The sequence below is a fragment of the Trichomycterus rosablanca genome, chromosome 22, assembly GCF_030014385.1.
Source record: "Trichomycterus rosablanca isolate fTriRos1 chromosome 22, fTriRos1.hap1, whole genome shotgun sequence".
NCBI lineage: Eukaryota > Metazoa > Chordata > Actinopteri > Siluriformes > Trichomycteridae > Trichomycterus > Trichomycterus rosablanca.
In genome coordinates, this window is record NC_086009.1 from 14,709,361 (window position 1) to 14,724,639 (window position 15,279).

The 15,279-nt window shown below is 44.0% G+C and overlaps 1 protein-coding gene across 1 annotated transcript in view; it reads left to right on the forward strand.

The window, feature by feature from the left end:
• Positions 1-951: 951 nt before the first annotated feature.
• mosmoa (modulator of smoothened a) overlaps positions 952-15,279 on the forward strand; it is a 37,238-nt gene continuing 22,910 nt past the window's right edge. Inside the window, exon 1 of the mRNA XM_063018983.1 lies at positions 952-1,622. Within this exon, the coding sequence (XP_062875053.1) occupies positions 1,517-1,622 (106 nt within the window). The 5' untranslated portion in view covers positions 952-1,516. The remainder of the gene's footprint in view (positions 1,623-15,279) is intronic.

The window sequence follows — 15,279 nt, forward strand, 5'->3', positions numbered from 1 at the left end:
CAAGAAGGTCCTGGGTTCGATCCCCAGGCAGGGCGGTCTGGGTCCTTTCTGTGTGAAGTTTGCATGTTCTCCCCGTGTCTGTGTGGGTTTCCTCCCACAGTCAACAAAAACATGCAGTCAGGTTAATTGGAGACACTGAATTGCCGCCCCGTCCAGGGTGTTAATGTGTGCCTTGCGCCCATTGAAAAGCTGGGAAGAGCACCACCCCTAATTGGATAAGCGGTTAAGTGAGTGTGAGTGTTGTGCTGGTATGAGTGGATAAGCCACAGCAGCGCTGCTGGAGTTTTGAAACACTGCTGGTCTAGGAATAGTCCACCAACCAAAAACATTCAGCCAACAGCGCCCTGTGGGCAGCGTCCTATGACCACTGACCGACTCAAACAGCAGTAATAGATGAGCGATCGTCTCTGACTTTACATCTACAAGGTGGACCAATTAGGTAGGAGTGGACAGTGAGTGGACACGGTGTTTAAAAACTCCAGCAGCGCTGCTGTGTCTGATCCACTCATACCAGCACAACACACACTAACACACCACCACCATGTCAGTGTCACTGCAGTGCTGAGAATGATCCACCACCTAAATAATACCTGCTCTGTAGTGGTCCTGTGGGGGTCCTGACCATTGAAGAACAGGGTGAAAGCATGCTAACAAAGCATGCAGAAAAACAGATGGACTACAGTCAGTAATTGTAGAACTACAAAGTGCTCCTATATGGTAAGTGGAGCTGATAAAATGGACAGTGAGCGTGAGCGTAGAAACAAGAAGGTGGTTTCGGGACATCTCGCGAGACTACTTCTAAACGAGACGTTACCGAGCCAGCGTGCGTCTGACGTCACAGTGTGCGTGGGGCTGTTTTGCCCCTCGATGTCATCAGAGAACAGGATCGGGAGCGTTTCTCAGCTCTGCGCGTTTTCCCCTTAAAAACGCGTTTGCACCGAATGGAGAGTCGCGACACGAACACTGCGGGTTTCAATGCTACAGGAGCGCGGCTGGTTTTGGTGCAGATGCGCTTCCAGCAGAGGGAGAAGGAGGAGGAGGAGGGTGAATAGAGAGCAGCAGCGGCAGAAGGAGGAGGAGGAGGAGGATGGCGCTCCGCTCACATAACGGAAACAAGCGAGATCAGCAAACCGATTTCGGTCGCCCGTGTTGATTTAAACAGCACGATATATTGTACGGATATACACGGTGAATCGATCGCCTTTTAATCACTGCTTCACATGGCTGATCGGCCTTCGAGCTCCTTTAGGCCCGGCTGGAGGCTGGAGGGGTAGCGTGCTAAGCTAAAGCCGCTGTGCTAGGCGCAGGGTTCGGATGCACCCAGTGCTTTGTGCCGCTTTCTAGCAGGTTCCGAGATGTAAACGTGCCTCCTTATGATCGTGGCGCAAAAAGCAGCCCGTGTTTGACTTTGTTTTTTTTTTGTTGCGGCGATCTGGAGTTGAACCACCGTTCTGAATTACTCAACAGCGGTGCGCACTTTCCGGACTGATCGACCTTATTCTCGACCCGAACTGAGATGGATAAACTGACCATCATATCAGGGTGTCTCTTTCTGGCTGCAGATATATTTGCCATAGCCAGCGTTGCAAATCCGGACTGGATCAACACAGGCGAGTCAGCAGGTAAGAGCTTGAAATTGTGCCTGTACTGTACAAGCCTGTTCTCATTAATCAAGGTACTAAGACAGCAAGACCCTTTAGGAGGTCAGTCTTTAGATTTTTCATTATCCCTTTCACCAAATCTGGTGTGATGTTACATTTGTCAACAAGATCGATCAGTATTAGTTTAATAAACTACCAGGAACTGAAAAAAAAAACATTAAGGATCGAATTTGGATTCAGTTAACATACACTATATTGCCAAAAGTATTCACTCACACATCCAAATCATTGCATTCAGGTGTTCCAATCACTTCCATGGTCACAGGTGTATAAAACCAAGCACCTAGGCATGCAGACTGCTTCTACAAACATTAGTGAAAGAATGGGTCGCTCTCAGGAGCTCAGTGGTACCGTGACAGGATGCCACCTGTGCAACAAGTCCAGTCGTGAAATTTCCTCACTACTAGTCAAGTCAACTTTATTTATATAGCGCTCTTTACAATAGACATTGTCTTAAAGCAACTTTACAAAATCCAGGACCAACAGATACAAAAACCCCTGTTGAGCAAGCCGAGGGCGACTGTGGCAAGGAAAAACTCCCTGAAAATTACAGGAAGAAACCTTGAGAGGAACCAGACTCAGCAGGGCCCATCCTTCTTGGGTGGTCTGGAGGATACTTTAAATAAATACACGATTTACACAAAGCATACAAACACAGAATTAAATGATCTAAAAGTTATAACTGGTAATAAATAGATAAATAAATAATAATAGAGTTGTTATTCGCTCTAGTCTTCAATAAAGTCTGTAGTGAGTTCTTGTCATTCACTACTAAGTATTCCGGGGGTGCTGCTAAATATTCCGGGGGTGCTGGATCCTATGCCAGCTTATCAATGGGCGCAAGGCACACTAACACCCTGGACGGGGCGCCAGTCCATCGCAGGGCAGACCCACACACACACACACACACATTCACTCTCCAGTCTCCGATTAACCTGACCATGTTTTCCCCGAGAGAAGAGAACCCGGACCACCCCGCTTGGGGATCGAACCCAGGACCTTCTTGCTGTGGGGTGACAGCGCTACCCACCGATCCACCGTGCCGCCCCTGCTAAATGCTGTAAATGTAAATGTCTGTCATCTGCGAAGAGAACTGCCACTCACTGGATGTTTTTTTGTATTCCACACCAGTATGAGTAAATTCTAAGCTGTTTGATAGGTCATGCTGTTGCTGCCACATGACTGACTGATGCATAAGCAAGTGTATCTAATAACATGACTGATGTGTGCATATCATTCTGGCTGGGAAAATTGTTTTATTTGATTTGACACAGCCTCCAATCACTTCCATGGTCACAGGTGTTTAAAACCAAGCACCTAGGCATGCAGACTGCTTCTACAAACATTAGTGAAAGAATGGGTCGCTCTCAGGAGCTCGGCGAATTCCACTGAGCGTGGTACCGTGACAGTATGCCACCTGTGCAACAAGTCCAGTCGTGAAATTTCCTCGCTACTAAATATTCCACAGTCAACCGTCAGTGCTATTATAACAAAGTGAAGGTCAGTACTCTATGCAGGCCAGTCAAGTTCTTCCACACCAAACTCGCTCATCCATGTCTTTATGGACCTTGCTTTGTGCACTGGTGCGCAGTCATGTTGGAACAGGAAGGGGCCATCCCCAAACTGTTCCCACAAAGTTGGGAGCATGAAATTGTCCAAAATCTCTTGGTATGCTGAAGCATTAAGAGTTCCTTTCACTGGAACTAGGGGGTCGAGCCCAACTCCTGAAAAACAACCCCACACCATAATCCCCCCTCCACCAAACTTACACTCGGCACAATGCAGTCAGACAAGTACCGTTCTCCTGGCAACCGCCAAACCCAGACTCGTCCGTCGGATTGCCAGACGGAGAAGCGTGATTCGTCACTCCAGAGAACACGTCTCCACTGCTCTAGAGTCCAGTGGCGGCGTGCTTTACACCATTGTGCTCGGTGATGTAAGGCTTGGATGCAGCTGCTCGGCCATGGAAACCCATTCCATGAAGCTCTCTACACACTGTTCTTGAGCTAATCTGAAGGCCACGTGAAGTTTGGAGGTCTGTAGCGATCGACTCTGCAGAAACTTGGCGACCTCTGCGCACTATGCGCCTCAGCATCTGCTGACCCCGTTCTGTCGTTTTACGTGGCCTACAACTTTGTGGCTGAGTTGCTGTCGTTCCCAACTGTGGATTATTTAGTCGCGAGGAAATTTCACGACTGGACTTGTTGCACAGGTGGCATCTTATCACGGTACCACGCTGGAATTCACTGAGCTCCTGAGTGCGACCCATTCTTTCACTAATGTTTGTAGAAGCAGTCTGCATGCCTAGGTGCTTGGTTTTATACACCTGTGGCCATGGAAGTGATTGGAGCGTCTGAATTGAATGATTTGGATGTGTGAGTGAATACTTTTGGCAATATAGTGTATGTCAAGACTAGTGCACTAAAATAAAACAATTTTCCCAGCCAGAATGATATGCACACATCAGTCATGTTATTAGATACACTTGCTTATGCATCAGTCAGTCATGTGGCAGCAACAGCATGACCTATCAAACAGCTTAGAATTTACTCATACTGGTGTGGAATACAAAAAACATCCAGTGAGTGGCAGTTCTGTTCACAGAAATGCCTTGTTGATGACAGACATTTACAGCATTTAGCAGGGGCGGCACGGTGGATCGATCCCCAAGCGGGGTGGTCCGGGTTCTCTTCTCTCAGGAAAACATGCAGTCAGGTTAATCGGAGACTGGAGAGTGAATGTGTGTGTATGTGTGTCTGCCCTGCGATGGACTGGCGCCCCGTCCAGGGTGTTACTGTGTGCCTTGCGCCCATAGATAAGCTGGCATAGGATCCATCGCGTGGAGGCCGGGTGCGTGTGCGTCGCTTACCCGGGGAACACATGGCACCAGGATGCACTATGGGAAGAAGGCAAGCCGGTGGAGGCAGTGTGATGCTTTGGGCAATGTTCTACTGGAAAACCTTGTGTCCTGCTATCCATGTGGATGTTACTTTGACACGTACCACCTACCTAAGCGTTGTTGCAGACCATGTACGCTTTCATGGAAACGGTATTCCCTGATGGCTGTGGCCTCTCTCAGCAGGATAAAGCGCCCTGCCACAAAGCAAAAATGCTTCAGGAATGGTTTGAGGAGCACAACGACGAGTTTGAGGTGCCTCCAAATTCCCCAGATCTCAATCCAATCAAGCATCTGTGGGATGTGCTGGACAAGCAAGTCTTATCCATGGAGGCCCCACCTCGCAACTTAAAGAAGTTAAAGGATCTGCTGGTAACATCTTGGTGCCAGATACCACAGCACACCTTCAGGGGTCTGGCGGAGTCCATGCCTCGACGGGTCAGGGCTGTTTTGGCAGCAAAACAAACAAACAAACATGGATTTGCATCTTTTAAAGTTCTCAAGTAGATGGTTTGTATAAAGAGGACTTGGTGTATACAGAAGCCATCATCTTTGTACCTCATGTAGTGCCCAAAGATAGGTTAGGAAACCATTTGGGATTCGGTTTACTTCCCCTGACTGAAACGATTAGTGACTAGTGAGTCATGGCTTAGACACCTCCACATGCCCATGCTGTTTCATTTTAAATAGGATGCTTTGAGGGAAAAATGGTCTAAAAGTTTAGTCTGATGCATCTATGCTAATGTGTACTAGGCCTCAGAATGCTAATATTAGCATTATTATACTGCTGGGATCTTGAAACTGTGACACGCTGTGAAACGGCTGGGAAAGGATTTAACACGTATATAACAAACATCAAACGGCACCTCAAAGGTCCATTGTTCTTTGTGTTATTGTGGTTCTTTTCGCCCTAAGGTAGTGCATATCTGCAAGGGAAGACATTCCTTAGTGGTTTTATTAGTCATTGTACTATGTAAATGTGAAGTCGGTGTCAGGAAACCATTGACGTCTTACAGCAGGGGTGTACTATTTTCTCCCAATTTAGTGTAGTCAATTTGTCTTCCGCTGCTGGGGGATCCCTGATTGCAGTCGGGGTGGGTATATTACCGCTCACGCCTCCTCCGACCCGTGCGCAGCCCTTCGCGGGACCCCTTTTCACCTATGCACTCGGCCAGTCAGGGTCCCCACACACGTAGTCCGGTCATCCCGCCCTAGCAGTACCGTGTCTGCTGCAGCCACTGCCAATTATGCCCGCTAGATGGCAGACTCGACTCTGACTCATTTCAAATGACTCGGACTTGACTCATGATTCGCACATAAATGACTCATGAACAGCAAGAGTCCCTAGCATCAGCATGTGTTAACATCAGTTATGTGTGACAATTATATATATACACACACAGTGGTACCTCGGTATACGTCCGCTTTGGAATAAGTCCAACTTGGTATACGTCCTGTTTGGACGCGAAAAATTTTGCTTGGTATACGACCTTTGTTTGGAATACGACTCGCGTGCTAGAACTTGTATGGGTCAAAATGAGTGTTGCTAGGCAACATGAGGGCGAATATAACATTCGCAAACTATTACACTATTTCTTGGACGAAACACCCGCTTAATGATTAGGATTACTGTTTATATTAATCTGGACATTTCCATGTATAGTACATGACTTAAATAGTGTTCAACCAAGTTTGTACTTTTTCTTTTCAGTGGCGTATTAATATGGAATGATGTGAGGTGGTCACAGGTGTGCGTATATCGGGGATTTAACAACGGCTTTGAACGCAGCTCAGCCAATCAGATTTTAGGACCGGAACTATCCGTTTTATAAATTATCTTATACAACCCCATCAATGTATAATACGCCAATAACAATACGATTTTTTTCATGGGAACGGATTAATCATTTTTCCTTTATTTCTTATGGGAAAAATTCGTTTGGTATACGTCCTGTTTTGTATAAGTCCAAGGATCTGGAACGGATTAAGGACGTATACCGAGGTACTAGGGCTGGGTATCGCCACCAATTTCCTGGATCGATTCGATTCCGATTCACCAGGTCCCGATTCGATTCGATCTTCGATTTTCGATTCGATTTTCGATCCAATTTCGATTCAACACATTTAGGCATATTTGAGTTACATTAACAGGTTTTGTTTAAATATGTACAGATGTTCAGAGAACGAATGTGATAATTGTACAAAGAACACTCATTATTAAAAATATTTGTGTATTTTGTTTACATAAATAATTAATCCAAAACAGAAAACAGTAACATTCAACAGCCAGGTGTATGTTTACATTACATTTACAATGTTGTAGCATGTCAGACAAATGAAATAATAATAAAAAATGAATGTTACTGTTTTCTTCCATTTGTCTGACATGCTACAACATTGTAAATGTAATGTAAACATACACCTGGCTGTTGTACAGCTTATGCCAAGTTTACCCTACACGACACTCAGATTAACACGTGGTCACTGTAATGTTCACACTACACGACTGATCGGCGATGGGGAGTTTTACACTACACCATCCATCACCAGGGGGAATCACAGGCGAGCTTCTCTGGTCTCCAAAACTACGTTTTGTCACGAAAACACACGTGAGAAGTGATGAAAGGTTTAATGATACCACGTCCAAACATGCACATCAACAAGTAGCGAGCAATCAAAGTTTGTGCGCTGATGAAATAAATGAATCTGAGTGGATTTGGCAACACGAGCAGCATGGATCGTTCTGTAGTGAGTTGGAGGTTAATAAATATTTTGTTTTGTAGAGAACGATCTCGCGTGTGCTGATGTATTCTGATAGAAACTATATTGCGCTCCACCACCTGTTTCCAACCTCTCCCCTGTGTTTCCCCTCGCTGTTTCTCACATTGATTGAGAGCCGAGTTTTGATCGCAGAGCGAACACCGAGTTCCTCCCGAATCCAGAGCCGAGCGAAAATCAGTGCAAAAAGTTGTGTAGTGGTCATAACTTGAGCTTCTGCCATGCTAAACTGATGTGCAGGTCAGATCTCGTTGCATGAAAAAACAGTGGCTGGTCACGCGAAATTAAAGGGGGTAACAATAGTAATAGATTTCCGTGTGCACCGTAAAAAGGGGCGTATTTAAAAAATCGATCTCGCATTTATATGAATCGATATCGGATCGTTCAAATAAAGATCGATTAAAATCGAAAAATCGATTTTATAAAACCCACCCCTACGAGGTACCACAGTATATATATATATATGTATATATACTGCTATATATATATACTGTATATATATATATACTGTATATATATATAATAATTATTATTATTATAAATATTCTGCTCTCTAATAACGCTCCGGCCGTCTTAACCCGCAACGCACGCAATGGGTAAATGTTACAGCCAGCTTCCAGTGTAGTGATGAAGCGTCGCTCCCTACTCCCTACACAGTTTGAAGTTCACTCCATTTGAACATTTTCGTTACCTTTGGATTGGAATCCCACTTAAAATGGTGGAATACCCTACATAGTGCACTTCACAGGAACAACTGGGGTGAATGGAACGCTCCTACAGAATTGGCACAAATGGTTGAAAGAACCAATCAGACCTTCTGATTTTAATTTTTAGTAAGAAATGCTGTTATTTGCATGTATTTAGTTTGCAGCGTCACACAGATGATGTCAATGAAACGCTTGATTGGCTTTCTAACGAGTTTCTAAACATTTGGAGGTTTTTAATTATAAGCACATTTACAAAATAAGGGATTCTATTCCTAATGGGACACACGGTTATAAATTTAATAGCATCTGGAAGAACATAAGCTAAGGTAAGCAGTGGTTATGATTTTTTTTGCTGTGTTTGGGATTTTGCCCGCTGTGCTGTGATTTATCATGCACTTTTGTTTTGCAATGAAAACAAAATGTATCAGTTTAAGCTTTTAACTGGAACCTTCATTTTACAGAAATTACATTCATTTAGACAATGACTAGGAAAGTAAAGGCACTAAGTAAAATGGCAAAATACAGTCGCTAATCTGTTGTTGTTTTTTTTTATCTGAACTTAAATATTGTTTGTTTATTTCTACACTACATTTCCAACACATGTTTTGTGTATATTATATTGACTCGTGACTTGACTTGGACTCGTATTTTGTAACTTGGCACCCAGCCGACCGGTGGCATCGCTGAGTTCCGAACCGAGGAGTTCAGAATCTCGGCGCTGGTGCGCTAGTGAAATATCCCACTGCGCCTGGAGTCGGCATGTTTATTCAAAAACTGGGGAACATTATTGTAGGTGTAACGTTAATGTTTTGAGTTTGGGGGGGGGGCATTTTAGATTTGTTTCATACTATAACAGCACCCAGAGTTCAAACAGTCCAGGCAGTCTTTTAATAGCGGGCCAACTTGAGTTTTATTTCTGAAATACCTTGCGAGTGGTAATGGACCACAGTTTGGACATCCCTGTTTTTCAGTGTTCTTGCGCTGTGAGATGTGAGTATGAGAACAGTCTGAAACAAGTGTCAGAAAGCCTAGAGACAGAAGTGATGTAATGGTAGTAACAGTAGTAAAGAACGGAAATGCACCTTATATATTATACATTGTGGTAGCCTAGTGAGTAGAGCTTTGGGCTATCAACTCAAAGGTTAAGAGTTCGAATGCTAGCTCTGCTATGCAGCCACTGTTGGGCCCTTGAACAAGGCCCTCAACCCTGTCTGCTCCAGGGGCACCTTATGATAGCTGACCCTTCGCTCTGACCCCAGCTTCCAAACAAGCTGGGATATGCGAAGAAGGAATTTCGTTGTACTGTACACGTGTATATGTATATGACAAATAAAGGCGTTCTATTCTATTAAATAAAATTAAATAATAAGGTGACTTAATGTGGCAAAACCACAAACTACCCCAGATTTTTCTCAAACCTTTATTGATCGTCCAGTGTTAAAACTCGCGAGATTAAATCTCCACTGACCCGGCGTCCTCACAAACAAAATAGGCCGTGTTTGAGGTAGGGAAGGCTGGACTGGGTCCCTTCTCGCTGTTGCTATTATATGCCATCCACCTGCACAACTGAAGGGGGGGGGGGGGTGTCACATAGAGCTTAGCGTGACTCTCTGAACACGATACAGCTCTGTGTGGGAACCCAACACTGGCAGGAAATAAGAAAGTGCGGCAGATTGGATATGTATCTTAGGGGGCGTGTGGTGATCCAGCTCTCCGTGATCAGATCAGTGGTTGTGCTAACAGCAAAGGATTCACAATAGGGAATTGGAAATGTCTTAAATAGGAGATGAATTTGGAATGAATAGTGATTAATTCCAAATTAACAATGAACAGCTATTTTGTGCGGTAATAAGTCGTCAAAGTGCGAATATGAGACGAATCTGCATTTGTGTAAAATAATCGTCAGATTCACTCTGATAGCGTCCACATGTATCTGTGTTTAGCTGGATTTTCCTCACTGTTTCACTTTTAAACTTGTGTTACAGCTCAAGGTTCTTAGAAATTGTAAGAATCAGCTTTTTATTTTAGTGTTTTTTTATATTGTATTTGCGTTATTATTAGGGATGTCCCGATCGCGTTTTTTTTGTTCCCGATCATTAATTTTGATCCCGATCCGATACCGAGTCTCAAACCGATACCTGTATTTTCTAGATATTGTCTAGATAAGAACTAGATAATAATGCTCACACAGTGCACACTTCAAGTACATTACAGTTATTCAGAATAATCCAGTGTATTTGTTTAACAGCTGAATAGCTCTGCAGTGCTGTAGGAAAAAAATTGCCTGCATCCAAGCTATTGCTTAATGTTCTTTTATTTTTACAAAATAAAAGTAAACAAGCTTAGTGCAGCATTGCAGTAGTAAAACTAGAACACTCAAAATGAAGTGAAGGTTCTTTTTGAGGAAAATCAGCATCTCTGCCGTGTTAGCGGACAGCCGGTTCCTCTTCTCATCATATAATAATAAACTCGCTGTATTCGACTGAGTGTTTATTTTTTAGGTGCCGTATCAAATTGGTAGTAATTGTAGACCGTTTGGTTAAATGATATCTGGTTTGTTTCTTATGAGCCACCGTACTTGTATGCGTGTTGTAACTGTAACAGACTTTTCTGTGGTTGTATTGTGACAATGGTTTGATGGACGTTTCTACGCGAAGTGAGTGTGTTTTGACCCTTTGGGGCTTCCATAGTGCATGGAATAGCGCGCTTGGCTAACGCGATGACTCCAGCTGTCCGCTATTCGGTACCATAACAGAAGAAGTTAATAAAGTGTTATGCTCCTGAGAATTTGTGAATATACCGTGTATTTATTTCTTTATTAAGCGAGTGCATCACTACGACGCTCGGTTACATAACTAAGCCAATCAGAGCGCTTGATACTGAGATGTCGTTCAGTCTTGTAACACGTGAACTCGTAAAAGCTGTATGTTATGGTCCTGAAGTTTTCATACTCTGATTAAAAGTTATCGTTTTGTAAACCGGTGTGATCCTTGACTCACACACCATATAAACAGTAAAATTCTACAGTAATGAACGCAGCTCTGCTCCTACCGCCTCGTGAAACGCTCGCATTGCAGACATTACACTTCACTGTTGGACTTGTTTCACTTTCCAGTTTAAAGTATTTCCACACAGCGGGCATGCTGACGTAAAACGAAGGATCGGGCTTTAGGATCGGCCTTAGTGAAGCCGATACCGATCAGTTAAAAAATGCCTTGATCGGTGTATACGTGTCAAAAACAACCCCATTATTTTACATAAGCCGAAAGTCCACGGGACCATGGCACACATTAACAGCAAGGGATTCACAATAGGGAATTGGAAATGACTAAAATAGATTAAGTGGGGGAAATAATAATAGTAATAATAAACAACTTACTTTGTTTTAAGGCTGTGTTTTCATGTTTTCTTTATATCGAGTTGAAAATGGACCTCCTGCCGCCATATAAAAGGCAGTTGTAGCCTAGTGGTTAAGGTACTGGACTAGTAATCGATAGGTCGCTGTCAGGTTGCCACTGTTGGGCCCTTGAGCAAGGCCCTTAACCCTCAATTGCTTAGACAGTATACAGTCACAGTTCTGTTAGTCACTTTGGATAAAAGCATCTTCTAAATGCCGAAAATGTAAATGTAAATATAAAAAAAAAACTGTCCCCCTGACTTATGGACATTTTGTCCCTTTGGGGGTTCACAATTGATGGTACAGTTACGTTCCCCATAACTTACTCTCAGTACACTTTATTTCTTACTTTCAGTTCAGCAAACCTTAAATGCGCTCCGATAGCAGTAGTCAAAGCAATGCACCATGCTGGGCTTAAAGCACTTATCGGGGTTGTGTATATCTGCTGGTATTATTACCACCTGGAAACACAGCAGGAGGTGGTAAAATGCATAAAGGAGTCAAAACAGCACCAGAAATTCCTCCTCTGCTGTGCATTTACCTTTGTTAGGGTGGCTCGGTGGCTCAGTGGTTAGCACTGTCACCTCACAGCAAGAAGGTCATGGGTTCGATTCCCAGGTGGTGTGGTCCAGGTCCTTTCTGTGTGGAGTTTGCATGTTCTCCCCGTGTCTGTGTGGGTTTCCTCCAGGAGCTCTGGTTTCCTCCCACAGTCCAATGGCGTTGCAAGTGAGGTGAATTGGAGAAACAAAATTGTCCATGACTGTTTATACATGAAACGAATTGCACCATTATTTGTTTAGAAACGAACTGAGACCCACCTGCTTTTTTAAAATGTTCTTTTCTTTATGCATTTTATCCCCCTTTTCTCCCTTTTTAGCGCATCCAATTGCCCCATTGCGTCATGCTTCCTCTCCATCAGTGCGGATCCCTGCTCAGATTGAGGAGAACGAAGCTAACCCGCGACCCCTCCGACACTTGGGCAGCAGCCGTATGCATCTCATCACCTACACTTTGACGAGTGCGGTGCAGCCTAGCTGTGTGTATGGAGGGACACGCCCTAAGAGCGCTCTTTTCTCATCTCTGTGCAGGCGCCATCAATCAGCCAGCAGAGGTCGTAATTGCACCAGTCATGAAAGAGAGACCCCCATCCGGCTTAGTCCCGCCCATATAAACAACAGGCCGATCGTTGTCCATGTGGCCGCTCAGCCTCAGCCGGCAAGGCAGAGCTGAGATTCGATACGATGTATGCGAGATCCAAGCGCTGGTTCCAGCGTGTGTTTTTACCGCTGCGCCACCTGAGCGGCCGAGACCCACCTGCTTAAGTGCTCTCGGTTTGCTTATTTGGTGCGCACCAGTAATGAGCAGAGCAGACGCACCAGGGTTCGTTTTAATTGAACCAAACCTGATGAGTAAACACAACACTATAATGAATTTTGTACAGGTAAATTCAGCAAAGCTACACCTATACGGTGGTAGGGTAGCTTGTAACTCAACGTCCCCTAAACTCAAAATCTTTGAAACTCAACGCCCTTTGTCGAGAAATTTGTACCCTTAAACTCAACGTTTCCCTGTGCGGTAAAACATCGTCAAAGTGCGCATATGAGACGAATCTGCATTTGTGTGGAATAACTGTCAGATTCACTCTGAAAGCTCCACATGCATCTGCGTTTAGCTGGATTTTCCTCACTGTTTCACTTTTAAACTTGTGTTACAGCTCGAGGTTCTGAAAAATTGTAAGAATCAGCTTTTTATTTCAGCGTTTTTATATTATATTTGTGTTATTTTCAGTGTATACGTGTCAAAAACAACCTCATTATTTTACATTTGCCGGGACCATGGAACACATTAACAGGTTTCCCATACATCCTTATGGGAAACAATACCTTGGGGGGGGGGTCTTCAATGCTGTGTATGAGCCCTGGTTAGTAACCCAGGGTGTCTGTACAGAAGTGGAGGAACATGTAGATCAGTGTGTGACCGAAGTATGGCCAAATAGGAGGGTGTAGTGGACTGGACATGCTTTTGGGGGGGGCATGTATCTGCTCTCAATCAATGTGTGAAACAGCGAGGGGAAACACAGGGGAGAGGTTGTAAACAGGTGGTTCAGGGGCGTAATATAGTTTCTATCAGAATACATCAGCACACACACAAGTTTTGCAGTATTTCTGACCTGATCGTTCTCTACAAAACAAAATATTTATTAACCTTCAACTTACTACAGAATGATCCATGCTGCTCGTGTTGCCAAATCCACTCAGATTCATTTATTTTTTCTCCTTGATTTTACGCTACACATCAGCGCACAAACTTTGATCTCTCGCTACTTGTTGATGTGTATTTTGGACGTGGTATCATTAAACCTTTCATCACTTCTCACGTTTGTTTTCGTGACAAAACGTAGTTTTGGAGACCAGAGGAGCTCGCCTGTGATTCCAGTTGGTGATAGATGGTGTAGTGTAAAACCCCCCATCGCCTATGAGTCGTGTGGTGTGAACATTACAGCGACCCGGCAAATCAGAAAGTCGTGTAGTGTAAACTTGGCATAAGCTGTGCAACAGCCAGGTGTATGTTTACATTACATTTACAATGTTGTAGTGGGTCAGACATATAAAATAATAATAAAAAAATGAATGTTACTGTTTTCTATTTTGTTTTTTATTTTTTAAATTTTTACCCCTTTTTTCTCCCCTTTTTAGCGCATCCAATTGTTCAATTAGCATCGTGCTTCCTCTCTGTCTATGCCGAACCCTGCCCTGACGGAGGTGATTGAAGCTAACCCGTATCCCCTCCGAAACACGAGCAGCAGCCAGATGCATCTTTGCCACCCACACATTGACGAGTCTGGCGCCACCTAGCGTTGCATGCGGAGAGACACACCCTAAGGGCACCCTCTCCCATCTCTGTGTAAGCGCCTCCAATCAGCCGGCAGAGAACGCAATCGCATTCTGACAGAGAGAGACCCACATCCGGTTCTTTGTCCCACCCCCCCACATGAGCAACCGGCCAATCGTTGCCCATATAGCCACTCAGCTTCGAACCGGTAAAGCAAGGCTGGATTCGATACCACGTTCTCAGAATCCAGCCCTGGTTGCAGCGCGTTTCTTTTTACCGCTGCGCCACCTGAGCGGCCTGTTTTCTATTTTGGATTAGATATTTATGTAAACAAAATACACAAATATTTTTAATAATGAGTGTTCTTTGTACAATTATCACATTCGTTCTCTGAACATCTTTACATATTTAAACAAAACCTGTTAATGTAACTCAAATATGCCTAACTGTGTTGAATCGAAATCGAATTGAATCGAATCGGGACCTTGTGAATCGAATCGAATCGATCCAGGAAATTAATGGCGCTACCCAGCCCTAGTATCTGGTCAGTTTTTTCTTCAGAGAAGCACTCGAATCAGCTCGACAGATCACACAACAGAGACGTTCACGCTCACTCCCCGACTAAGAGTTCTCTCTCTCAACCTAAGGGACAAAAGACGTGTTGGTGGTCGTGACATTTTCAAAACAACGGCCCCTCCCAGTCTTTCATGAGCAGTGGCACTCGTAGTGAGTAGGGTGATTAATACGCTCCCCCCAGCCTGCTGTATGCCACTTATTCACATTACAAGGGGGTTGATTGTGTACGGTACAGTAAGAGAGAGTTCGTTCTGTAAGGGTTTTAAAGAAGCAATAAGCGCTGTACTTTAGCTGTACTGGGTAAGCTATAGGTTGTATATATACAGTATGTATGTATCATATATATATATACTATATAGCCAATACAAAATGATAAATTGCTCCTCAAGCTACATACTACTGACACTTAACACCTTCAGGTTTACTACCATC